Raw genomic sequence first — 26,466 nt, 5'->3', positions numbered from 1 at the left:
GGACCTGTGGCCCCATGGAGAGAGGAGCCCACACTGGAGCAGGTTTGCTGGTGGGACTTGAGACCCTGTAGGAGACACACACTAGAGCAGCCTATTCCTGACGGACTGCATCCCATGGAAGGCCCTGTGTGTATAATTCCTGTTTGTTTGGCTTTCATACTGGAGGGAAACTGCCATAAAGGCGTCTACAAAGCACACAAAGAAAGACACAGGGACTTTGTGTGTCATATTCCAGGGTTTTAGTAAGTTAGAGAAGTGGAATGTGGCCACGCAGAGAGATTACTACTTAAAAGAAGTACTAGACTGGTTAAAACTGGTTCAAATTTGTAGATTTTAATAAAGAATATAAATGTGAGTCTCATATTAGAAATCTCAGAACTTTCCCCTACATAGGAATTTAAAGGCAGCATTATCAATGGAAGAGACTTCAAAGATGATATGCATGTGATGATCTCTGTGCCAAAACCAGAGACAATTCTTTCTGGCGTCATACATCATGCAGAAACTAAAAAACCTCCTTCTCCTATCTGCAACCAAACAGAGAGCAAAAACCCCTTGCATGTTACAGCTTGGAAAGAAGGAAAATTGATTTTCCTGTCATTTGCAACACGGCAAAATCTCCTCATTGTAAAAAAGCTGAAGACGCACCTTGAACTAAATGCTACCATAGGACAATATTTCTTCAGCTTGATCATGAAGTGCAATGAATACTTCTTCCAACGGCATAACAAATAAAAATTGCTGCAGGACCACCTTCCTCTTTCTTTTGCTGATAAGCTCATGGCAGTATCTACCCATCTAACTTTGGAAGACTGTGACCTTTCCTGTTGTAGATAGAATATTGGTGCTATAAAAGTGTGGCTGAAGTCCAGTAATACGTGCATTATTGATTAAATATACAATAATTCTCTAATTTGACAAGCATTCATTTTAGACCTCTCCTCTCAAAAGAGCTATTTGAAATGCTTACTGTTTTTCTTGCTTTTGGAGGAATCCTCCCATGACCAGTGACCAAATACTGGCAGCTCACGACTCACAATTTATTCTCATTGGTTTCCAGCCACAGAGCCTCATCTCAATTTTTTTTTTTTCTTCTGAAAAGTCAACAGAGGAACATCAAGTTTATCCCCTATAAAAAGCATATAGCTTTATACCCCTTACTGGGTCTCCACTGCTTTGTGATAGAAAGCCAAGCTACCTTGAAGATTCATTCCTTTGTCTAGGAAGCATAAAATTCTTTGTCAAGCCAAACACCGTCAGGTGAACCAGAGCATGGAGTAGTCAACCATATCTATGACTAATTCACTACTTGCTCACCTGAAGGCTCCCAGGTTGATGGAGTACTTAGGAACCTTCATGCACAACCATTGTATTTCATTTTGATTCATTACCTCAACATGGAAATCATTAAAAACACTGTTATAATCAAATATTCTCAGCATCCTTAGACACTTAATTTACTTTGTAGTCTGCAGGTAGTCATTAAGATATCAAAGCTTAAAACAGGTGTTTACAAAGAAAAAAATACAAATGCAGCAGATGAGGTTTTTAAGATGGCAGTGTTGGAATCAATAAAATTTAGGGCCTATTGGTCTCCTCTGTTTTCCTGTGCATATAAATGGTGTGTTTAACTGACGGGGTGACTTGCTCACAAAAGAAAACTGCCTTTTAAAAACAGCAAATATAAAACATTCTGGTGTTATTTGTCTCCAGTAAACCAACTAACAGCATTTTGGCATTTTAATCTAACATCTTTGGAAGTAATGCACTGACCTCAAAATGTGTCCCTATAAACTTAAAGTGCCATTCACATTATGTTCCATAAAAAAGTAGCAGCCCAGACATGCTAGATAGTTACCTAACATGGTAACAGCAAGCATCAGATCATCTCGTAAACATACACAACTGTGGAGGAACTTCAAGGTAATACTTTTAATAAATCTGGGAGTTTAAAACAATGTTCACAATTTCTCTGATGAGTACATTCTGCTTATCGTGCTAAGTCTGACCATAAAACATATAAAGCAGAGAAGGGACAGAAACTATTGTACTATTTCCTTTCCATCCTTCTAAAGTGGAGATGGCATGGGTCTCAAAAAAAACTTCATTCAGACCACTGTTTCCCTGTTGTGGTGGGATGACAGGTGCCCAAAGCTACACTGCCACTCCCATCTCAGCTGGGCAGGGGAGAGAAAATATAACAAAAGGCTCATGGCTTGGCATAAGGACAGGGAGAGGTCACTCACTGACTACTGTCACAGGCAAAATGGACTTAACTTGGGGAAGTTCCTTTATTTTACTAACAATCAAATCAGAGTAAGGGTGATGAGACATAAAAACCAAATCTTCAAACACCTTCCTCCCACCCCTCCCTTCCTCTGGGCTCAATTTCACTCTAAATTTTCTCTACCTCCTCCTCTCCAGCAATGCAAGGGAACAGGGAAAGGGGTTTGTTGTCAGTTCATCACACATTGTCACTACTTCTCCTTCCTCGTCACGGAGATAAGTCCTTACCCTGCTCCAACGTGGAGTCCCTCCCACAGGAGACTGTCCTCCATGAACGACTCCCACGTGAGTCCTTCCCAAGGGCTACCATTCTTCACAAACTATCCCAGCATGGGTCCCTTTCCATGGGATGCAGTCCTTCAGGAATAGGCTGCTCCAGCATGTGTTCCCCACGGAGTCACAGGTCCTACCAGCAAACCTGCTCCAGGGAGGGCTTCTCTCAGTATGGGTTGCAGGTCCTGCCAGAAGCCAGCTCCAGCATGGGCTTCCCATGGGGTCACAGCTTCCTTCAAGCATCAGCCTATTCCAGCATGGGGTCCTCCAGTGGCTGCGAGTGGCTCTCTGCTCCCCCATGGACCTCCATGCACTGCAGTGGCACAGCTGCCTCACCATGGTCTGCACCCCAGGCTGCAGGGGAATCTCTGCTCTGGACTGGAGCACTTCCTCCTGCTTCTTCTGCACTGACATTGATGCCTGCAGAGTTGTTTCATATATTTTCACTCCTGATTCTCACTGCAGTTGCACGGGTTTTTCTCTCTTCTTAAATGTTATCGCAGATGTGCTACCACCATCAGCCTTGGCCAGTGGTTCTGTTGACAAAGGGGAAGCTTCTAGCAGTTTCTCACAGAAGCCAGCTCTATGGGCTCTCACATAAAACCTTGCCATGCAAACCCAATACCCCTCTGTACTGTTCATGGGACGACCAAAACCCAGTTGTTTATAACTACTACTTCAGTTCAAGCCACTTATTCCCATATTTGAACAAGCTATAGTCCTGGGATTAGCACCTCTGTTTCTCCACTTTCCACCTGACATTGATCTTGCAAGCCTGGGTATCCACTGCATGCATCTTGGACAAAATGATAGTTTAAGTGAGACAAATGTAATAAAACCAGAGCGATCTCTTAAAATGCCAACAATGTGATTTTAGCAATCTTGTTAGTGTTCATCCGTCAAAGATTTTCATAAATGTAGTTATTTTTCCAAGGATCCCTAGGGAGTTTTACTTCCTTTTACTTTGTTTGATGATTGCAACCAACATCTTACAATATGCACAAACTATGAGTAATTGTATTCCAACTTTTTAAATCTCTAAATAATCTCAGTTTTATAATTTCTCTACAAAAACTAATCAACTAAAGGAACTAACAGAGTCTAGAAAACTGAAAACAGTATTGCTCGTTTGCCACAGTTCACAGCAATCTGTACTTTTCTCAGCTAGGGTTCCATGGCTCTAAAGGACATTTCACCCAAATAAGGATTAATGGACTGTATTATTCTTGTTTAGGCATCTATTTCAACTCGGAATGACTCTTGATATTAGGACAGCAAACAATAGGACACAGTTCAAAACAGTGGGGTTATCTGAAGTCTACTGATCCCAGTGTTACAGATCAAACTCTGCTTTCAGTCATCAGTACGCGAGTCCACGAGAGGCGCTGGCAGGGAAGGGCTCGGCCAAGACCGGGGCAGCAGCTCCGTGCCCAGAGGCTCAGGGCCGGTCACTGGGACGGGCCGCGGAGGCCGCCCAGAGCCGCCCCACCCCGGGCCGCTCCGCCCCGGGGGCCGAGGCGGGGCCCGGCGGCTCCGCGGCAACAGCAGCGCGGCCGGCCCGCTCTGCTGAGCCCGGCGGCAGCGGCCCGGGAGGCACCCGGGACACTGCCGGAGCTCCCGCCGGCGGGATGGGGCTGGAGCCGCTCTTCCAGGCCTGGAGCTACTTCAGGCGCAGGAAGTTCCGGGAGTGTGCGGATCTCTGCTCGCAGCTGCTGGAGAGGCCGCCCGGCGAGCAGGTAGCGGGGGCCGGGCCGGGCCGGGGCGGGGGGCGGTGGTCAGGGGCGGCAGCGGCCGCGTCCCCGCCGCCCCAGCACGGCGGGACCCTCCGTACCTGCTGCAGCCGCCGGAAGGGCTGGCGTGACCCACGCCAGCGGGGCGGGAGGGCTGGGCCGCGCCGAGCTCCCCGGAGAGGAGGAGTAGAAGAGGCCGGGCTCACCGAGCTCCCCCCCCGGGCCCGGGGGCGGTGAGCCTGCCCTGCCGGCTCCTCCTCAGACACGCGCCGGTGGAGTGCTCCCGCCCCAGCCCCGAAGCCGGGAGAGGTGAGCGATGCCGGGCGTGTGCGGCGCTGCTGGAGCTCTGCCGTCAGGGCCAGGGCTACCCACAGCGAGAACTTCACCTCACTCAAGAGTTTGCGGAGTTAAAGGAGGAAAAGCCAATACTTAAAATTGAGTTCTGCGTAGTTATGTTCCTGTTGAATTTATACTGATGTTCAGATATCATAGCTGTTGCATGGACTAAATCGCATAAGGTTAAGAGACAGGCATTTTAGCTCAGCTTACGTAGGAACCTTACCTTAGGGCAGAAGGCGTTTGCATTCCTCTCTCTTTGCTCTTTCTCCAGCTGCAAAGTCTCTGGAAAAGTTCGACATACGTTGTTCAATACCTACATATTTTCTCATCCTTCTGTAAGAAGGAATAATTTGAGAAAGTTGTTTCTGGATTAATGTTTATGTGCATGTAAACATTTTTAATGCCATATTTTAAAAACAGTAATTAAATAAACTTTTATCTTCATTATAAATACATAAATTTGTAAGTCTCTCAAAGCATTCTATAGACCTATTTTAAAAATCCTAAATCCTAAAATCCTATTTTAAGATTCTTGAAGGCAGTTCTTTTCCTCACAAAGGACAAATCTTTAAAGAAAGCTGCATGGTCACATAGATGTGTAAATATAAAGCACAGTAACTATTTGAATTGGCATAGGATGGATATTTTAAAAATTCTTTTTTATGTTTTATACTGTAAGGCACGAACAAGGACCCACCAGCATAAAAAGTTTTAGCGGAGAAGGTATTTGAAGAACATTGTTCCTCAATGCTAAATGGGATTGAATACTAGTTCTGTGCAAGTGCTGTATTATTTATGTATATGTACATTATTGCGTCTTTATATATGTAATCTTTGCATACAGGAGCACAGCACTTGATTTGTGATAGTAACTCTTGAAGTAACACAGACAACAGTAAATAAAAGTTGTAAAGATCATAGTGCTTCTGTTGCTCTTAATTTATAATTTTTTAATTAGTAAATTTTCAGTCTGTGATCTCAACATGAACATATAAGGACAGCTGCATTTCTGCTATGTGCTAGAGCTCAAGTATAAAATTCTATTGTTACACCTGGCAACTCCAAACTTTTGCTGGGCTGTTTCCAGTAGCACTGGTAAGAAACAGAAGATGTACAAGGCTGGGAAAAGAGTTTAGGAGGAAATTAACAAAACAGCAATGAGAGGATGTAGTTGGGTAAGGCCTTGAGCAACCTGGTCTAGTGGAAGGTGTCCCTGCCCATGGCAGAAGGGGCTGGAACTATATGATCCTTAGGCTCCATTCCAACCCCTTAACATTCTATCATTCCATGAGATTTGCTGTAGTTGTAAATATTAGAAAAGTGATTTATCACTTTTTTCCACATTAATAAGAATCTTGGACCATTCTCAGGCAGATTAACTTTGATTTCCTGATGTCTGTGTTACTTTTGGAAGTGGCATGTTAATGAAATCAGTAGTTCTTAAATATTTTGATTGAACTTCCTTTCCGCCATCTTCAGCCACCTACTAGAAAATGGTGCTGTCTCCCATCTGTGTGAATTATATTATTGGTTTTAGTATAACCTGGCGATATATCTGAAGTGAAATATGGTCCATTTTTGGTGCCTAACCCAACATGTGTTATGCTTAAAGAAAACATAGCAATTCTGACAAATTTAATGGTCAAACTCTTAATAGTAGTACTTCTGCAAATCGAACTGTCATGTTGGGCACCAGGAAAGCAGACAGACAAATGACAGCCCTTACAGAAAGTTTGGATTAAATGAGCTGCTGTGCAGCACAAGGGAATACTCAGTGGCTGTAATCACCATGCCATCTGTTCTTATCCTCTTGTCCCATATTCTGCTAAGCATGCGCCTCCCAATCTTGGCAGTCAGGGAAAGAAGGATCTTACAAGAACTGTAGCTTCAGTCACTATTCAGGAATTCACTTCTTCGACCAGCAAGCATTAGGACATGACATAAACCAAGCCACGGGAGATCGGGTCCTTTAAATACATGCCTAGGAATGGTTGAATTAAACTGTGACTGTTAAGGGTCAGAACTTTTTCGTGCTTAGGAACCAGCCTTCTCCCTTCTGAGAAATGTAATCTAACAATAGAAAAGTAAAGGAAGAGACTAACACTTCATAACTGGGAAACGTTTTCATGCCTGAAAGAGATGACCTTTCTTGTCTTAGTATGAACATTTTTCCCAGCTGTTAGCTAGTCTGCTAAATAATAGCACCCCTCCTATTCCATTGTATCCACAATGATGTCTCAGAGCTATGGGCTGGTGAAAACCAGGAGGTTTTTAAGGTATTGTGTTGACCTTGTAGCTAACTGGGCATGAATCAAAAATTTTCTTACATAGCAGTATCAAATGCTATGCCATTATAAACTTCAATTCTTAAAGAACACAGCAACAAAATCAAAACATTTTAAAATCATTCATGTTTTTCTGAAGAGTTCTTAATGAATAACATTTTGATGGAAGAAATATTAGCTGCTACTGAGTTACATTTTGTGGAAGATTTAAATTTTTTTTCTATAAAATATCCTGTGCATTTCTTAATTTAAGAGTTAGGGGTATAAATGTTATTGATGGAATTTACTTCTATGCTGACAATCTTAGCTCAGGGTCAATAAATACTGTATTTTCTATGACTAGCATTTGGGCATACAAACACATGCAGTCCTGATGTTCAGTTTAATTATTTCCTATTGTAAGCAAACAGTCATTGTCTTTTGTGTTTATAGTAATAGCATGACCTAGAGAAAATACAATCCAGGACTGTCTCTGTTGATCATCCTGATTAGTCACCTAATCTGATTATTCTTTGGGTTCCATATGTCAGATTCAAGGCAATAACCAGAACCCATGTATGAGGCCTGCTCTAGTTTCACAGTAGGAAAATAAAATTGCCTAATGTAATTAATAGGCATGCAGTGGGTGTTCTTATTGATTAATGGTCTACTATGAGGATTTGATTTTGTTCATTTGTCCTTTCTTCTCCCATGGTGAACTTTCAGCTACTATTATTTGCATACTGGTTTTTATAAGGTCATTATAGAGTTATCACAGTTATGTTTGTAGGCATTGACTTTGGTTTGAAAATCTTCAACTGAAATCAGTTATTGGTTCAAGAGACTGCAGTTAAGTTTATGCATGAAAATTAATGATAGTCATCATTCCTGGGTAAAGATTTTTTTTTTCTGTGCTTCTGCTCTTAATCATTTGAAGAACATCTTCAGAATATACTAATTGTAATATTCTGCATGTATTAAATCTTACCTGAAATTAATTGTAGAATGAAGCCTTATTATAATATAAGGTATGTAATCTTTTCATTCTCTCTTCTAGGCTGTAGGTGTCAGAAAACATAATTATTAAAAATATTTTTGGTCTTCAAATAAACTGACTTTATACATTAACATGAATTTTAAAGTGCCCTCAGTTGATTTAGGGATCTGAATTAAGCCCTTCCTTCATTGCTTTTACAACCTTTTTAATTTCAAAGGAGCTTTATTGTGTAAATGAAGAGTGAATTTGAGCTTTTGTTTTGAGATACAAGCTTACAGGGCAACGCTATTTGTTAATCCTCTCAAGAACTCTTTATTTGAAATCTAGTTCCACTGGATTACTTGCATGAGTAACAACTACTGGATCCACCCATGTTAAAATACATTATATTTTAATGTAATTTTTGTCGTTCCATACTTTTGTTTAATGCGAGGGCCCTGTTACCTGCTTGAGGGTTATTAAAAATCTGAAGTTGCTTCTTGTCAAAAACAGAAACAATGTATTAGGGTGGATGAACAGTGCATATTCATCTATTATGAGAGAGCAATGTTTTTAATTAATATTATTGGTCAACTCTACTTTTTTTTCCAGAATGATGAGGGACGTAATTTCTGAATTTTTTAGTAATATGAATGCTCCTACAAGCAAATTAATCTTGTTTTAAAATTACTTTTTAAACTAATGAACAGTGCCTAAAGTAAGATACACATCTGTAACATCAAGGCATTTTTGAGTTAGTGTTGACGTAATATTCCTAACTTTGTCCTCATTAGTTACTGTAGCACATATGGTATGGAAGAGCACCTACTGCTCTTGAATCATTTTCATAAGTGCTGTAACACTCAGACACAATGGGGTGAATAAAATGCAAGCTGAATATCTCAAGGATCCTTAGGAAGCTGAATAGTTTATTTTTTAGAAGATGAGTGCTATAAATAAAAGAACTTGGGGTTCATAAAATCATACATCTGAAATGCTAAGGCAGTTTCAGTGCCCTGTGTACCGCCAGGTACATCACAGTCAACTAACATTAATTCCTCAATTAACATTTAGTTCCATAGTATAGTGGATGTGTAAGCTGTGTTATACATTTTAACACCACTGAACGAGTTGTGATTCGAAATATGATCCTTAAGAGGCCACAGAAATTCCAGTGCACTACAGAAAGAAGATAGTAGTCTTTCAGTAGTCTTCCAGGTCTCTGTTGTCATCGAATTTACTGAGTAAAAATGCTCAAATTGAGAGAAGTAGGCTATGTCTCATACTGCAGAGGAAAAGAGTGAGCTTGACCTTGCCATTCTCCTGGTGAAACAGGAGCCAGCAATGTATCCTGGTTGCAAAGGAAACCAGCGGCATGTGGGGCAGTGCTTGTGTTTGGAGAAGAAATTGGGGTGATCTAATAGCAACCTTCTAATACATACAAGGAGGTTATCAAGAAAATGGAGCCAGGGACCCCTTGCAGTGCTGCATGGAAGTGAAGGAGGCTTTGGCTTGATACAACGAAAAACATTTCCTGATAAGGACAGTCTGCACTGGAGCATTGTACAGCCTCCATCCTTGGAAGTTTTCAAGACCTAACTGGACAAGGCTGTGAGCAACCTCAACTGACCTCATAGTCAACCTTTCTTCGAGCAGGGCTTTGGACTAGAGACCCCTACAAGTCCCTTCATAATCTGAATTACTCTAAGATTGTGTATCCAATCTAATAAAACTAGTTTAACAGTGATAGATTTACACAACTGCAGACGTGCAAGAAATTTTTCACTGCCTCTTAGAGCAGAAAAAATCTGACACTCTAAAAGACTAATAGTGATTTGGAGAAAGTAACATCTATCTCCCACCTTTCTTGTCTAAAACTAAGTAATACATTAGGAGAAACTCCTTTCCAGTCCCTGGAAGTAAGCAGCAGAAGCCCTGAACATGATAATTATACAATTATTGGTAATAAACCTACATTTCTTTCTGCTAGTATTTACTCAATTTTACCACAAGTTTTCAAGCAGATGCAAGCTCCTGCCTTTTCATTGGTAATAAACTGAATCTGATAGCTTTCCTTTTGTTTATTGGGTAATGCAATAGGCCAATAATTTGATGTTTATTCCACTTGCAGTCTTACTGTCCAGAATAAAATGAATGCATAATTTTCATTATAAAAGTACAATAAAAAGTACTGACATTTTCTACTGTGTGCTTGAATGATATCAGCGTGATCACCAGCAGACGCTAACAAAAATGCACAAAGATAGATTTTAATAAGTAGGTATCCTAAAGCCCATGGCATAATAATCTGCTTAATTTTTAAGTGGTTTGCATATATGTTCCAAGTTAATTTTCTTTTAATCTACATTTTTTCAGTTTAATAATGCTGTAACGTTAATCTTAGATTTGGCCAGCATGATCCAGAAGAAGCAAGAAAGCAAAGGTATCAGAGAGATGAACTTACTGCAAATCTGCTTTCACTGTGTAAAATATTGATTAGCTCCATAATGCGTGTAAGTTACTGTAATAAAATGGAAATTCAGATATATATGTCAGAAAGAAAATGTTTGTCCAAAATGAGATGGCCATAGGGTATAGGTCCATTTTTGTTGTTGTTTTTATTGTTTGGCATTTCCATTCCTCAGTTTCCATTTCCTCTCTTTTCAGGAGCTTGATTCTGAATACAGCGTGTTTCAGGTAACATTCTTTCCATAAATACGATTATTAAATACATTCATTGGGAAGAATTTCTGATACACTGAGTAATATTTATTTTCTTGTTAAGTCTTCAATGGCATAATTTTGTTTTTCATCATTGGTAAGGCATTAGATTTGATAAGGGGAAGATTTTTGATATTTTGAATAGGCAACTTTTATATTTGATGAAAGTTTATTTATCATATATTTCCTATAGCTTTATTCAGCAGTTCAGGGCCTTCTAAAAGCTAAATTGAATCTACCTTGAACTGAATGACCTTCATCTGCTGATGAGATTAGGAAAAAGCTAATGTGTAGTTCACAGACAGAACAATGTTATGCTCTTAGGGCTCACTTTCATGTTTCATTTAATGCATGTAATAGTGGGCTGTTACCTGTGCCCTTCCTGCTCCTACAGCTCATTCTCACTGCCTACCCTGTGTGGAGTCCGGTAGCCTTGTAGCTGCATGATGATGATTTGCTTAAGTGATGGAAGACTGAGAGTGATTAGTTTTCACTCTGTCCACATTAGCACTACATTACTGCAATGACAAGAATAGTATTGTGCAGGTGGTGGCACCTTTTGGCTCCAGCCCACAGTCAGAAGAGATTAAATGCGATGTGCAATGGCATCTTTAAGTACAGCTCCATAACATCTTTTACGAGTCTCCAGTTACATTCCAGTGAAGTCATGCAAGTTGTTTACATATAGAATGGTTTCCGTGAAATGCTGCCAGATGTCTTTAATGATTACCCTTCACAATGTAGTTATTGTGTTTTGGGGGTTTTCATGGTGTATGGAATAAAATTGATTATAATGGAAAGAATTACTAGAGAATAAAAGCTCTTAGAAAAGTGTGTTACCATATTCTGAAAAAAAAACCATTTAAATGCAGATTTTTAAGTTTATATTTTTAACTGGGTTTTTAGACTCTTCAGGAACTAGAGGAAGATACTCTATTCAGTGACAAACTTCTCAGGAACTGAGTGAAAAACACTGTCACTTTTCTGGAGTTTAGACTTCTTAAATACTGTATCACATTTTTGTACTTATGGTAGTTAAAATAATGCTTCCCTCTTTATTTACTAGTAGTTATTGTAAAGTTCTGTCTAATTTGGAGTTAAACAAGGTAAATCTGTTGTTATGTTGTGAATATGTGGGTTGTCTGAAATGATCTTTCCCTTACTTTTTCCTACCGTTTAAGTGCCTGTTTCATAAAAATGCAGCTTTTCTTCATAAGTGCCAGGCATGTTGCTTATCACAAAACATTATCAGTCCCACAAGGAAAGAGCAAATACTCTAACCTAGAGACTGCTGTTTAATTAAGGAATAATATGTAATATTTGAAATTTTTGTTGGCTGTGAAACCTTGGACTAGGAGCTTAAAACCGGAATCTAATTTCTAGTCTAAGGAATCTAATTGTGCCCAGTAATGACAAAGAGACACGTTACTTTTAAAAACACATTATCACATTTTAATTAGTGGAAAAATCACTATAATACACTTATACCTATGTAAAGAATTGGCTCCAATTTTAGTATAGAGAAGTTGCTATTTTCAGTTCTCAGGAAAAAATCATTACTATGGACAGCTTTTTTTACCTATCTAAGCTCTAATTTGAGCCTAATTAATAGAGACATGGTTATGTTGACTACAGACATACATGTCTTTGAAAAGAGCAGATTGCCATCAAAGTGATAAAAATTTAGCAAACTAAATAATTCTACAACATAATGAAAAGCAGTTAAATGTGTTGAACATCTAACTGCAAACTGCAATGCAAATTAAAGGCTACTTTAATTTACCCTACTACATAAGAAGAAACCAAAATATAATAAAGCAGATCTGGATTATGTCTGTCTGGCCTAGATTCAGATCATCCTGCTGAGTTCCTTTCTCTTCGTACTTGAACAAAGGTTTATAATTGTGTTTGAACTGGCTGCCTAAAGCTCTCCTTTACTTCTACTTGGAAGAAAGTACCTTTTAAAAGAATATTTAAGTATTTCAATATTTTTAGAGATACTTTCTTTTTTATTGACACAAAGCTGCATAGCAGTATGAGGGGAATGTAAAGAAAGGGATGGTCTGAGACATGGTGAATGAGAAGTGTCTCATAAAATGACTACTTAAATAATTAAATAAGCTTGAAGTTCAGATCTTCTCATAGCTCTTAATTAAAGAGCAAATGTTTCCATGTGTTTGACCTTTATTTCTACTAAGGTAGCATCAGTGTGTTTCTATTTTGAAATGTCTCCTTAGCCAATATTAAATATGCTTTTACACCAGACTGCTATAGTCTGTCAGAAAGGAAATAAATCTAATTGTTTTGGCAGTGATTTTTACTCTGGAAAATTTATGATGATCTGTTCAATATTGATGGGAAATAAAGACTTGGTCTTGTGACTCCCTTTATCATGCCAGCTCTATGAGTACCTTAGAAGCATATCAAGTTATCAAAGTAGTTGGATCTGCACTTATTTTGTTTGTACTTCTGTATGGCTGCCCCCAGTTTTTCTTCAGTTTTTTTCTTCCCATCAATTTGCTGTCTTTACAGTCTACACAAAGCTTGTCACAAAGCCTAGTGTTACGCTTGCCTTTCCACACTGGTCAGATTATCCTCCAAGACATTTAATGTAGTAATTTGTCAGTTCAGGTCACTAAAAAGTGTTCGGATAATCTCATAATCTGAAATGCTCAAGATATACATCTACACATTTTTACAGCTGATGCTTTGAACAAAGGACTTGGTCCCCTTTCCACTGCCATCAGACAGATGGATATACTCAGCTGGTTAAGTCAATACTTTATTCAGACCTATTAAAACCGTGAATCAAATATTAATTAAAAAATGGTAAAATTTCTTATTAGATTATTTACTTGGTATTTTGAAGATATTCTACTTTTTACTTTATCTTTATTCAGGCTGCCTGGAGCCTGAAAACACGAGCTTTGACAGAAATGGTGTACGTGGATGAAATTGATATGGATCAAGAAGGAATCGCAGAGATAATCCTAGATGAAAATGCCATTGCTCAAGTTGCACGTAAGAATGACTTTCAATTAAATACATTGAATAAACAAGAGCTTTTTTGGCCAGGATCATCATCTAGCATAAAATAGTACATACTGAGGTAACCTGATACAGCTTTTAGCACTTGGTGCAAAAAGAGCTTCAGACTGTTTTATGTTTGCTTGGCAATGTTGAGATCCACCACATGTTCTTGATGTGGTGCTTAGACCCATCAGGTGGGGGTTTGGACAAATAGTGTTTCGTCAACTTTTCCTCTACCTCTCTGTACTCGCTCATTTTTTTCCATAAGTATATTGATTTCTTTTACTCCCTTCTGGCTTCTTTAGGCACTATGGGAAACTAGAGAGAAAAATACATCCTCAGTGTACTGTGAATCTTATCCATATGTCCATACTGTAGGCAACAGTCAGACATCACCTTTTGGTATCGTGTCCTGCACTCATTATCTGAACTGATTTTCTTTCTTTCTTAGCTTTTCTCTACGTCTTTTCTCTCTTCCTTCACACACCAGTTCTTCAGCTCTGTCATTGTTTCTTCTATGCAACTCTTTTTCAGCTTCATTAGTTCTCTTTTAAGTGAGTAATAATTAGTAGTACTCCACTACTTTTTTGGTATTATTTATATTTTTCTCTGTTTCTTAAGTACAGTCCACACAGAAATTTTGATGCAATTTATTACTCAATCACCGACCACATCAAGGAATTCAAGGGAAGAGTTGGATATAGGCCAGAACTAATATTTGAAGTATAAGAAGCTTTTCTTGTCTGTATAGACATAGGCAATTTCATATCTACCTGATTACATTTTTAAAAATTTTCTTTACATGATTGGTCACATATAAACTGTCAAGCAGTACTGAAGTTTTGTTTATACGTTATAAGCTAATTACATGTGTCTGTCTTAAAACAGCATAGTAATATAGTTTAGAATTTTATTTAATTTTTTTTAGTAAAGATCATCTGCTAAGAAAAATCATTTGATGAATATTATTTAGAAGTAAGATACTCTGGAAAAATACATTCATGCTATATTTAAACTGAATAAAGATGGTGTTCTGGATAGTGTGTACAGATTTCAAAACCAAAGAAAATCATTATGGTAGGGTACCATGCACTCCTGAATTATTGAGATAAGACTGCTCTTTGTGTTTCAAATCCACTAGATTGCCTGAGCTAGTATATAATTTTTCAGAAAGTATAAGAACTTCCCAAAGATAGAGAAACCCCTGCAGTCTTTTCTAAGTTATTAAACTTGCTAGCTTTTATCAGTGTGTGCCATATCTGTAGTGGGAATTATCAACTATAACTTCACTTGTTGCTTCTTTGTGAGTATTTTATACCTGATATGAAGTTTTTATTTTCAAAGGTTTAATTCCAAAGTAAATAACTAAATCTGTCATTAAGCCATCCAGTGATCTTTTATCTGATAAGCTTAATGGTCTTCTCATTCTGAGCTATATCTTATAATTTTTGAATTGAATTTTGAAACTCTTTTCATAACCATTTGTAGTTACTCAGTTGTCTTTTGTAGTCACCAAACCAGACAACAGTCCACTGACACAGAGAAAATACATTTTTCTTCTATAGCTTGATTTTCCTTTATACGTCTGTGGTGTTCTAATTTTACATTAGAATTATATTATTGTTATATTTTTATATAAAAGGTAAGCACAGATATCACTGAACAGAGTGCAAGGAGGATGGAGCCAGTGATACCTAGTGACAGGATTAGAGGCAGTGAGTGCAAGCTGAAACACAGGAGGTGTTTGCTTCTGAACACCAGGAAACAGTCTTTTTTACTGTGAGGGACTGACCCCTGGCACAGGCTGCCCAGGGAGGTTGTGGAGTCTCCCTCCTCAGAGCTATTCAGTAACCATCTAAAGAGAGTCCTGGGTAACTGGCCATGGGTGTTCCTGCTTGAGCATGGTTGGACCAGATGATCTTCAGAGGTCCCTTCCAGCCTCCAGGATTCTGTCGTTCTGGGATCACTCCACTTGTACACATGATTTAATAAAAATAGGTGTTTGCTGTCTGTGGGCTTTTTCTTTGGCTGTTAAAGTGTGTTAGCCATAGTTGGTCTTGGCTCACGGTCTTTCACTGTGGCAGATCTCCTAGGATATCCTCCCCCCACTAAAATCATAGCTTACCAACTTGAAAATGTGTTCAAGTCCTTCTTCATCCTTTACATATCCATTTCAATTTTACATCTTAGTTTCCAGGTTAAAGTAGCTTAATAATGATTTTGCTCTCAATCTTGCATTATTAATTAATTGCTAAATTTTATAGGGTCCATTGGAAACAACTACTGTTCTGTAATTACTCTTTACATATATGTAATGAAATTCATCTTACACCAGTTTTTATTTTTTTATAATTTTACTGTGTTAATTTTCCATCGGTCTTGTTTATTAAGAAAAATGTCGTAGAGCACATTATTACATAAAAATTCCATTCTGTTACCTTTAGAACCTTAACACCATTAATTTTATCAGCTAATACTGTAATCTTGTTTAAAAGTGTTACCTTGGCAACAAACTGGGGAGTTAAAGAAGTCTTCTGCAGTCATCACTAACTACTGAAAGTGCACTCCTAAATTCTGACACTGTTAGTGGCCACATACATTGCTATGGCTTCTGGGTGCCTATTCATAGCTAGTTGAGTTGGGATTCTCAAAATAAGGACTCAGTTGCCTGGGGTGAGATCAAGGATATTCCCATAAGCATTGTCCCAGTACATCAAAAACTCAAAACCAATTATAGTTATTAAAAAAATGTCTGAAAATGGGATTTTGATGTCCACCTCTTTTATATTACTGTAATAGTTTAAAAAAGAGTTCGGAAAGTGGAAGACTAGTACATTTTTGCCTGTTAATCTAAAAAGCTAAAACCCACTTTGTCTATTTCTCAGAAGAGTGCCCTAGTTACCATGTTAGAAATTCTGCTGGGTGGACTGTCCACCCTCTCTGTTGTGGAGTAAAAACTTCAAGATTGATAGGACTATAAAAGGCAAGTAAACAACAGAGATCCTATGTGTGGCCAACCAGAAGAGACAGAATCCCGAGTTTTTTTCTTTATTTTAACTTTAGTTACTAAAAATTTGTTTTACCAAGGAGTTCATGGTTAATACCTTTCTTGTATTATGAACTTTAAATACAGCTGTAGTCAGGTGGCTGCTATAATACTGTAGTCAGAGGTGCTTAGTATCATCATGGATTAAAAAAAGCTAGAAAGTATTTAGATTGTTGATCTGGACAAGTCTACTAAACTTACTTGTATCTCAGAGGTAATTACAGCTTGAAGGTGGGAGATGGAGGACTGAAAAAAGGCAGACTTGAGGTTTATCTTGAAGGAAAAAAGAAGGAAGGAAAATGTCTATCTATCAGTTTAACTTAAGTTCTTGGAAACATTTTCAGTAAAACCAATTCAAAAGTATATAGGAAATAAGTAGACAAGTAATAGTGATTTGTCAAGAAGTGTCAACTTAAATCTCATTTCTTTCTGTACATGGTAAAAAGCAGTGAACAGACTGGAAGGTATAGATGTCACATGTTGGTTTTAACCAAGTGTTTAAAACCATCTCAGTAGACATTCACTTGGCAGGTTAGAAAACCCAACTAATCAAATGTCAGTGAAAGTGATGGCAAATCTACATGCAGGAACTAGTAATTCTTAATTATCTGCTGTCAAAACAGAAATATTTGGAAAGGGGGACCCTTCATCAGTTCACCTGCGCTCAAACCGGTTCAGTATTTTCACTGATGACCTTTGAACATGGATGAGTTTGAACTGTACTGTGCCCTAAATTGTGGGTGGAGATACTACATGGCTTTAATGACACGAGATACCATTCTCCATCTGCTCCGTAGGTGATAGTTTTGGTTTACTTACTAAAGTCTGGGTATTATTTTAGTCCCGAATAGAAAATATACCATTTCAAATTAGCATGATCTCATTGTTCCAATAACCTTTCTTACTTCAGGGTTATCTGTTGTTCCTGAGATGTTCTTGAGAATTGGTGTGGGTTAATCCCGGTAGGCAGCTAACCTCCACACAGCCACTTGTTCACTCCCTCTAGGTGGGATGGAGAAGAGAATGGGGAGGGTAAAAGAGAAAAAACGATGTTCATTGTAGCAGTAGTTTGAACAAAGACATTTCCAGCTTATAGTTTATTGTAAAATACAATAGTTTTTTAAGTCCTCTGGACAAGGGAGTAGTATCTTAATGTGAGGTAAGAAATGCTCTTGTCTTACAGGACCAGGAACATCTCTGAAACTCCCTGGAACTAGCCAAGGTGGAGGCCCCAGCCCAGCTGTTAGGTATGTGATAGTTTATTTTTTTTTAAATGTGACTAGTTAGAAATGCGGAAATCTTATATTTAACTTGTGAAAAATGAAGTGCTTCAGGTACAACTGTTTAAATTCTCTATCAATAAATACCACTTAACACAAGGATAATGTACTTAACATCTTCAGGCCAGTAACTCAATCAGGAAGACCTATTACAGGATTTGTGAGACCCAGCACGCAAAGTGGACGGCCCAGTACTATGGAACAGGCGATAAGAACACCTCGCACAGCCCTCACAGCCCGTCCCCTTACTAGTGCCTCGGGGGGATATGTCAGGCTGGGAACGGTGAGTTGCTTGACTCTCTTCTCAGAATGATGCGTTTCTTGGTCACAGTATCTGGCACGGTGATGTTATAGTTTACTTCAAAGCTGCATCTGAACTCCAGTTTGAAGGAGGAGAGCATTTTTAGTTTTTTATTTAGATTATTTTTTAAGTAGAGTTTGAAAATGTTACTTCTTGTTAGATTACTGGTCTGTTCATATAAAAATTGTACATGAATGTATAAGTTCACTGAAATTCACATAAATTCCCAATTCACAGGCTCTTTGAGACACATTTTTATTCACTGAAGGCCATGAAGACACTATGACATGATTTCATTATGAGTATCTTGAAACTCTCTCCAAGTTTTTCAGTTTACTACAAAACAGTTATTAGGTGTTCAGTGTCTGTCACTTCAAAAGATAAGGAAAATAAACTAGACTAGTTTTATCTCGTTCTTTTGGCAAAATTAATAAACTGCAAGCAGCAAGAATATGTAGTACAGATAAGCATCACATTAATGGCAAAACATGGTATCTTCTCACTATTGAAGGTAGGAACTGATCTTCCTAAATCTTTTGTGAAAGTTTTTTTTTTTTGTTGTGTATCCCAACTACCAAGGTCCACGCTTAGGCGCTGTATGGAAATAGTGGAGAGAGGGAAGAAAAAGGAGAGTCTGTACTGCACAGTAGAGCAGTGCATCTACAGATTTTTTATTTGGGGTTTGGGAGTTTTGTTGTATACTACTAGTATTTTGAAAATTTCCAGGAAAAGTGTTGGGGATCTTCCCGCTTAAAAGACTTCTTTTCCCCCTTCAGGCTTCAATGCTAACAAATCCAGATGGCCCTTTCATAAATCTGTCTCGACTGAATTTTGCAAAATATGCTCAGAAACCCAAACTGGCAAAGGTACGTAACTATTTTTGGTTAACGTGATAGCTTCTTCTTGTTTTCTGGTGTCATTCTAATGTAACTGTACATGGGATTTGGAATAAAAACAATGATGAAATGTGTTGTAGAGGTGAAGTTCAGGAAATAGTTTTACTTACCTTTTGACAGCTTTTATCAGATTTGAAATTGAAAGAATGTCTAAAGAAGTTAAGTAGAAAGTATAATCTAGGAAAAACATTTGTACAGAATAAAATATTCCGCTGGTAAATAACTTTGAACTGCACATGTGTGAGTGATGAAAGGCAACTGAAAAAAGAAAAAAAAAAAAAAAAGCCAGGTGCAAAAAAACCTGCAGAACCCTCCTAATGTCTGGAAATGGCAATCCTGGCCTAAAAGTGTTCAAAAGGTTTGGAGTTTTTTGCTTTGATTTTATGGCATGAGGTAACTCTTTTTATATAAAAAGATTTCATTGTTTTGTTCAAAATACTTCTTCATTTTCGATTAAGAACATCTGGCTGATGATCATTGAAACTGAGACTATCTGACAATAGAACAGGTTTATTCATGCTATCTTATGCATGCCCAACTTATTTCAGCTCTGAGTGGCAGGGAGCTGAAAGTTGTGTGATGATTTATGATTCTGTGGCCTTTCAGTTGAATCTTTCCCCAACATAATCAGTTAGCTGTATGGATGAACATGTTTCAGAAAACAACTGTTGGACTGAGGCCAACAACTCATTTTGCACAGGGTATCAGACAACTATCAGACACCCTCTAGGGAGCTATATTTGGCTTTCAACCTAAAGTTGAAAGAGCCAGTATGTATTCAGTCTATTTTTAGAAACGTAGGGGTGAACACTGTTAGAAGACTAGCAGTGCCTAATAATCTGCCAGTGGAAATTAGCTCTTCCAGTCTAAAACTGTGGTTAACAGCTTTTCATAAATGACTAGCAAATTTCTTTTCTTTTTAAAGCCTGATCTAGACTGATGGCATTGCATTTCAGTGTGGTTTTTAAAGTAAATAAATTTTGTGTGATTATATTCTTCACCCACACCTCCTAACCAAACTAGGCAGAAGAGTAGGTATCAAATATAGTAATCAAAGGTATATCCCTGGCCAGGTATGTCCCTGGGGAGGTAATCAAAGAATTCCAGGCTATCATCTGAGGGCAGTTACAAGTTAGTTCTTTATCAGTACTGAAAAAACTTGCGTGGCTTTTATACAATTATGTCCTTGCCAGCAATCAACCAGCAGACAAATTATTATAAATCCATTTCAGTCTGCAAAATAGGGGGAATATAGGAAATCTGGGAAGGATTAAGAAACGCAAGACATATCCATAAGAAACAAGGCTTAGTTCTTCTGCCCAAAGACAGCTAGCTTTTAATTATGTTTGGTAACTACATGCTATTTAAGTAGGTAGGTTAGCTTTCAGAGGACGTATTTTCAGCAGTGGCTCTCAGGAATGAGAAACATACATATTTTTAACTATTTTCGGTTTTAATTAGCATTTTCTGGGGCAGCTCTGTCTTCCTTCAGTTTTGTATGAAAAGAGGCTTAAGCCAAAAAATGTAAAACAACAGTCATAGAAACATCCATAAAGCCAAAGTACAAGGTGAGACTTCAGACTGCAGTGTATATTAAGAATAATTGATTAAAGTTTTAAAACTTTCTGAGCTGTCACCTCTCCCACATGCAAAAAAGATCATAAATCTTACAGCTATTAAATTCACATAATTAGCCTGTGTATTCATGTTTGTATATGAATACCTCCTACGTACTTCTTCCATATGTATTTGCAAAGTATCCTCACCATGTTTTTTTCACGTTAGATTTTTTATCTTTTTATTGCACGATGAGGTTTTCCAGTGTTTTGAAGAATACTGGAATGTGGCTTCTCTCTGACCAGCATTAACCATGTTAAAGACTATCACAGGAAACACCATAGCAGACATAAAGGGGATCACCTGTCACCAGAGAGAGCCTCTGGTACATCTCAGTTAGCAACTGGTTTATGGTATGAAATAGAAAGTTTTATCTTTTTTAGCTTATGGATTTTTAATAGAGTTATTAAGATAACTGTAGATATTTTTATCCAAGTGAATGCTCAGTCACTTAAATCCTTTTGAAGGTCAGGCTTTATACATAACAGCAATAAATTCCTTGTGCCAGCTATGCAAGAAAACATCTTTTTTTGTCACTTTAGATTTAGACACTTTTACTGAATGCTTCCGTTACTGAACTAGAGGAGAAAATGTTCCACTACTACTTTATTGACTATTCTATTCTTATCCTCCAATTCTAATCTCCCTATAAATGTGTTTCTATTTATAATTCTTTAATGTCTTTTAATCATCTGTTCAGAGTTTTTTCTGACCAAAACTAGAAGAAAAGTAGGTCATGGTTTACTTTCCTCACCAGACATGACAATTCATTAGTAATTCTCTAGTTTCCTTAAGTTAATTATTTTAAGAATTTTGTCTAAGAAAAGCTGGCAGAAGGGTCATGGAAGCCCTTGGGAGACTGAGGTCTCGATCTTTCTTTCTTTCCTCACAGGGCAATATTTTTTTCTAGTTTTTTAGAATGAATTAGACAAATTTAGAAAAACATTCTGTTCCTTTGAAGCAATTAAGACCTGCGATTTGCATGCAGAAAAAGTTCAAGGTTCAACTCAATTAAACCTTGTGTCACTAGCACCCATAATACATTTCTGGGAATAGAGGCTTCCAGCGTCCATTTAGTTATCCAGCATCTTTCAGTGTCATGTTATTGACTGAAAATGCCACCTTTATTACCTGTTATATACTCATCTGTGTTCTAGTGCAGAACAGCTACAACGCAGTATGACTTGACAAGCTTTATACACGAGTAAACAAAAATGCAGTCGTTGCTGTGCAGTTGTGGGCTTATAAGCAGTTAACCACAGCACAGCTGATGCAGGTAACTTCTTTTAGCTTTGGTATTATGATGGTGTATTTGAGTTCCAGCAGCAGCACAGTATTGTTAGCATTTATCATTTACAAATAATTAAAAAAAGGAATTTTCTCCTTTACAGATCCCAAAATTTTGTAGGGCTTAGGATTTCTTTCCCCTAAGGCAAAGTTTGCTCAGCTTACATTCTTAATAAACATGTTTATTTAAGTAGGTTTAGCACTACCTAAGCACCTGACTGTCCGTTGCAAAAAGCTTTTTTTAGGTCACTTGTTAATTTTACAGTTAAATAGTCATGAAAGTTGTACCAGATTCTCAAACCTATATTTACTTTCAAATTATAGCTGCCTTTTTTGTTTTAAGGTGATGTTAAGGACCAGAGATAAGAGGGAATTTCAGTAATCTCTTGCAACAAATTAAGAATTAAGATGCTTTCCTGTGATGACAATGTAGCACATCTATAGTTTTTATCTATTCAAGTCCTAAATAAATGTAATTGTCAGCAATTGTGACGTCTGAATGTGATTCACAAAGAATGAATTTCTGCCTAACATAATCAAGATTCCGTATTCCTCTAAAATAATATTATCAATTTTTGTCTTCAAATATGACAATATTTTAAATATTCTTCTAACAGGCATTGTTTGAATATATTTTTCACCATGAAAATGACATAAAAAATGTGAGTATTTCGTATGTTCCATTTTCAGTTTTTATTATGTATGATTCAGGTATTTCTGTCAGTGTTCTGCTTAACTAAGGATCAAGGTAGTACGTCACACATGTCCAGGTAGTAAGTACAGAAGTGAAACATTAAAAGTTGCTTAAGAGAGAGATATCCTTTCTTACAGGGGTGATAATCAGGGATGATAATTTGCAAATACCAAGCTATGAATTGCTCTCCTTTTTGAGAAGCAAAACATTCTAATGCTTAAAACTGGGTCCATCATCTATCAATATAGTAAGGTCTCTGCATTTAATTATTTCATGTAACAGAATTTCCTGGAGCCTGAGCAGTAGCTGAAACTACATGTCAGGTAGCTGAACTGCCTAGAAAGTTCAGAGTCCTGTGGCTTGAGAGTAATCAGTAAGTTATGAAAGACTGTCCATTAACAGAAGAAATTGAAAATACCTGACAAAACAGTGATTGAAATGAACATTATTTGACATTTTAAACTCCTGAGATGATTGCTTATGCTTTTGGATGTATAGAAAGGAAATGTGTTTGGTGAAACTTTGGTGAAATATTAAAAATAAAATATCAATGGGGCTTTGGATACTTTTTCTAGAAACGTAATTCAATAGTGCTGCGGTGTTTTGTGGCCTCAAGAGAAAAACTATATTGTCTATAATATTTATTGTTCAGAAGTTTTCCTAATTATAATTTCCCTCTTACCCTATCCAAAATTTTTCTTCTGTGGTTCTTACATTACTACACTGAATAGGTAAGATCAAGTTTGGGTACATATTGTTTAAACTTTCAGAAAGAGATAAAGGTAGCAGAAGTTTTTTGGCAGTTCACCTAATAATTAATTTATTCAATTAATAAAGTGTCAAAATATTTCATTGCTATATTAGAGATATCCACCCAGTTGAAATGGAATCAAAATTTCTGCTTGAGGTTTGTTTGAAAGAAGTTTGTGTCAATAATGCATAGTTGACTAGTTGCTGAGTTTTCTGCAATACTACCAGCTGGTATGTGATTAGACCTGGAGTTAAACTCTCCAGTTAATCAATAATACACACCAAAAATATTTTACTGTTGTTGATATTGATGATAATTACTTCCAAATGTGCTGCTCTTTGAAGTTTTTTAATCTAGTATCGAATGATTTTGTTGTACGCAGTCAACTTACTGTGTAGCATTCTTTAAGAGGATTGAATTGTAATGCACTCTTAATCCAAAATACCATTGAAATGGTAAGTAGAAGCATCAGAAATGTCAGAAAGAAATAGATATTAACATTTACATATTCTGATACTGAATATGAAGAAAGTGCCTGGGTTTTAGGCCACTGGTAATTAAAAAATTATGTTGTTTGTTACTGAAAGCTCAGTTCACTAAGAATAAATCTTCACTAAGATGCCACATGTGTCTGTGACCTACACTTTAAGGACATGCATGATCTCTAGGCTAGATAGATAGTTTTATATAATGCAGATAATTTTCCAAGCACTCCAGAAAAAAACTGTAAACAGTTTTCTGCTGTATACTGCATGTATTTTGAAATCCTTGCTGAGAGTCCCAAATGAATGACTTGCAGGAAAAGTTTTGCCTATGTTTTTTTTTCACACACCTGAGCCATTTGAATTAATATCTGTAAGCAAGGAAGCGCCAGCTTAGTCACCACCATTTATTGTGTAATGAGAGGGAGATCAACATGTTTGATTAATGATATCATCTTGTAGGAAAAAAAATTGTGTCATGCTTCACAAAATGAGGTACCTTTGTAATGTAATGCGTACCTCTGAAGAGAATTTTTTTTTAACTGTTCAGTTTGCTTTCTGTCATTTGCTTTCATTGACTCTTTTCTTATGTGCTTTCTACACCATTTTCAATGTAATTCTATTCTCCAAACTGTCCCCCCTTCCTTTTGAACTTCATCTGCATTAATTTTTCTTAAACAAAAAAGAAACACTTTAACTTCTGCTTTAATGTGGCTGATTAGTGTTTATTCATTTCTTCTGTCAATGGCATTTCAGAAATTCAATTTCTTATCTCCCTAAAAAGATTTTGATCGCTTAGGATTCAGCAGGGAAACAGCACGTATGTTAACTTTTTAAAAGTTGATCTGGCTTTTGCTTGATCACCCATTAGAACAGTCACTGACATCTCTCACATCTTTGTATTTTCTGCTACTGTGTGAGGCTGCACATTCTTAAAAAAGAACCAAAATCCAACTCTTTTCTACATGAGGTGAGATGAAAGAACTTGAAATGCTTGGAAGCCTGAGAACTTTACTTAAGTTTGAAAAGTCTTTTTTGGGACTTTCTGCGTGAAGAGCATACCAGTTCCTGCAGTTTTGCAAATAAAACACAAAGTAGAAGTGACAATATCCTTGCTTTGTCACTGTTGGTTTGGAACAGTCTGTATTGTTCTCATTTATTATTATCACATTATTATTTAAGAAACAAAGACACTTTTATTATTTGTCTTCTGTTTCATATTCCGCCAGTATATAGAAAGGAAAAAAAAAGACTCAGCAATTTCAGTTTAGAAATGCTATTAATCAGTGTGCATTCAGCTGAATAAATAGTGCTAGGAAATCGGTTTTAATTAAAAGTAAATACATCTGTAATCTATCAATTATCAGAAACGTGGGTCTGCAAAAAGAGAGAAGCACTGAGCTTGTTCGGCACTTGAAAATGTATTCAAAAGTCTTTCATCTTATTTAATGAAAAATTAAACACTTCTCTGCAGAAAATACTATTCTCCTATCCATGATTGTTCTTGACTTGTTTCCTTTTGAACACATACATTTAATAACTGACTTTGAGCTACTCCTTGAGCAATTTCTAAAAGCCATTTTATAGGCTAAATGCTCTAAGAGCAGGACAGTTTGAAAGACTTGTCCAGAAATAGTTCAGCTGCTACTTTTTTCGGTAGACTGTGACATCATATCTTGCCATTATTCACAGGTGGGTAATGATGACAAGGCACTTTGTCCTGAGGAAGAATAGTGATTGTACAATGCGTAGTTGTGCCCAGAAGTCATGACCTCTCGTATTTCCTTAATTCTTCTTAATACTTTGTAGTTTATACTCTCTGATAGGACAAGAGAGCACAGGCTTAAGCTCTGCCAGGGGAGGTTTAGGTTGGATATTAGAAAGAAGTTTTTTACAGAGAGAGTGATCAGGCATTGGGATGGCCTGCCCAGACAGGTGGTGGATTCACCATCCCTGGAGGTATTTAAGATGAGACTGGATGTGGCACTGAGTGCCATGGTCTAGTAATCACAGTGGGGTTGGATCAAGGGTTGGGCTTGATGATCTCGGAGGTCTCTTCCAACCCAGTTAATTCTATGATTCTATGATAGGAATCTGTTTAAAATGGAATTATGTTAGATTTACAAAATATAGGAATCCAGAAGACACTTGCCAAAATAGACTGTGTTAAATTGACTTTTGTAATGTCATTTGCTCAGCTATTTTATAGATGATTTGGGCTGATTTGCCTACAAATAAGACTTCAGTCAGTAATTGTTGCTGACAAAATTACTGCCATTCAACAGCACATGAAAGAAGAAGCAGATACTATTGTTTCCATCTATTTAATTTCTTGATGCATACAATAGTCTGTATGAAATTACTGTTTCAAACAACTTTACCAGTTTCATTTTGCAATACAGTAGTGAAGTTTGGAAGTCTTAGTTATAGTACATTTTATTTAAGGAAGGTAATGGTAAAAAAATGAAACTCAGAATCATACTAAATCCAGTT

At 37.3% G+C, this 26,466-nt stretch overlaps 1 protein-coding gene across 2 annotated transcripts in view; it reads left to right on the top strand.

Moving 5' to 3' along the window:
• The first annotated feature begins 4,135 nt into the window (after nucleotides 1-4,135).
• TTC8 (tetratricopeptide repeat domain 8) overlaps nucleotides 4,136-26,466 on the top strand; it is a 40,185-nt gene continuing 17,854 nt past the window's right edge. Inside the window, exons 1-7 of one of the 2 annotated variants that reach the window (XM_027899141.1) lie at nucleotides 4,136-4,295; nucleotides 10,536-10,565; nucleotides 13,490-13,610; nucleotides 17,849-17,912; nucleotides 18,069-18,228; nucleotides 19,023-19,112; nucleotides 22,664-22,708. In XM_027899141.1, the coding sequence (XP_027754942.1) occupies nucleotides 4,188-4,295; nucleotides 10,536-10,565; nucleotides 13,490-13,610; nucleotides 17,849-17,912; nucleotides 18,069-18,228; nucleotides 19,023-19,112; nucleotides 22,664-22,708 (618 nt within the window). In that variant the 5' untranslated portion in view covers nucleotides 4,136-4,187. Of the gene's footprint in view, nucleotides 4,296-10,535; nucleotides 10,566-13,489; nucleotides 13,611-17,848; nucleotides 17,913-18,068; nucleotides 18,229-19,022; nucleotides 19,113-22,663; nucleotides 22,709-26,466 lie in introns of those variants that run through there. The other variant, XM_027899142.1, reaches the window with a different exon arrangement.

This window comes from Empidonax traillii, unplaced genomic scaffold, assembly GCF_003031625.1.
Source record: "Empidonax traillii isolate 1590-97213 ecotype Southwest subspecies unplaced genomic scaffold, ASM303162v1 scaffold646:size549819, whole genome shotgun sequence".
Classification (NCBI taxonomy): domain Eukaryota; kingdom Metazoa; phylum Chordata; class Aves; order Passeriformes; family Tyrannidae; genus Empidonax; species Empidonax traillii.
The sequence above is the reverse complement of the archived record's forward strand: the minus strand, read 5'-3'. Positions and strand labels throughout refer to the sequence as shown.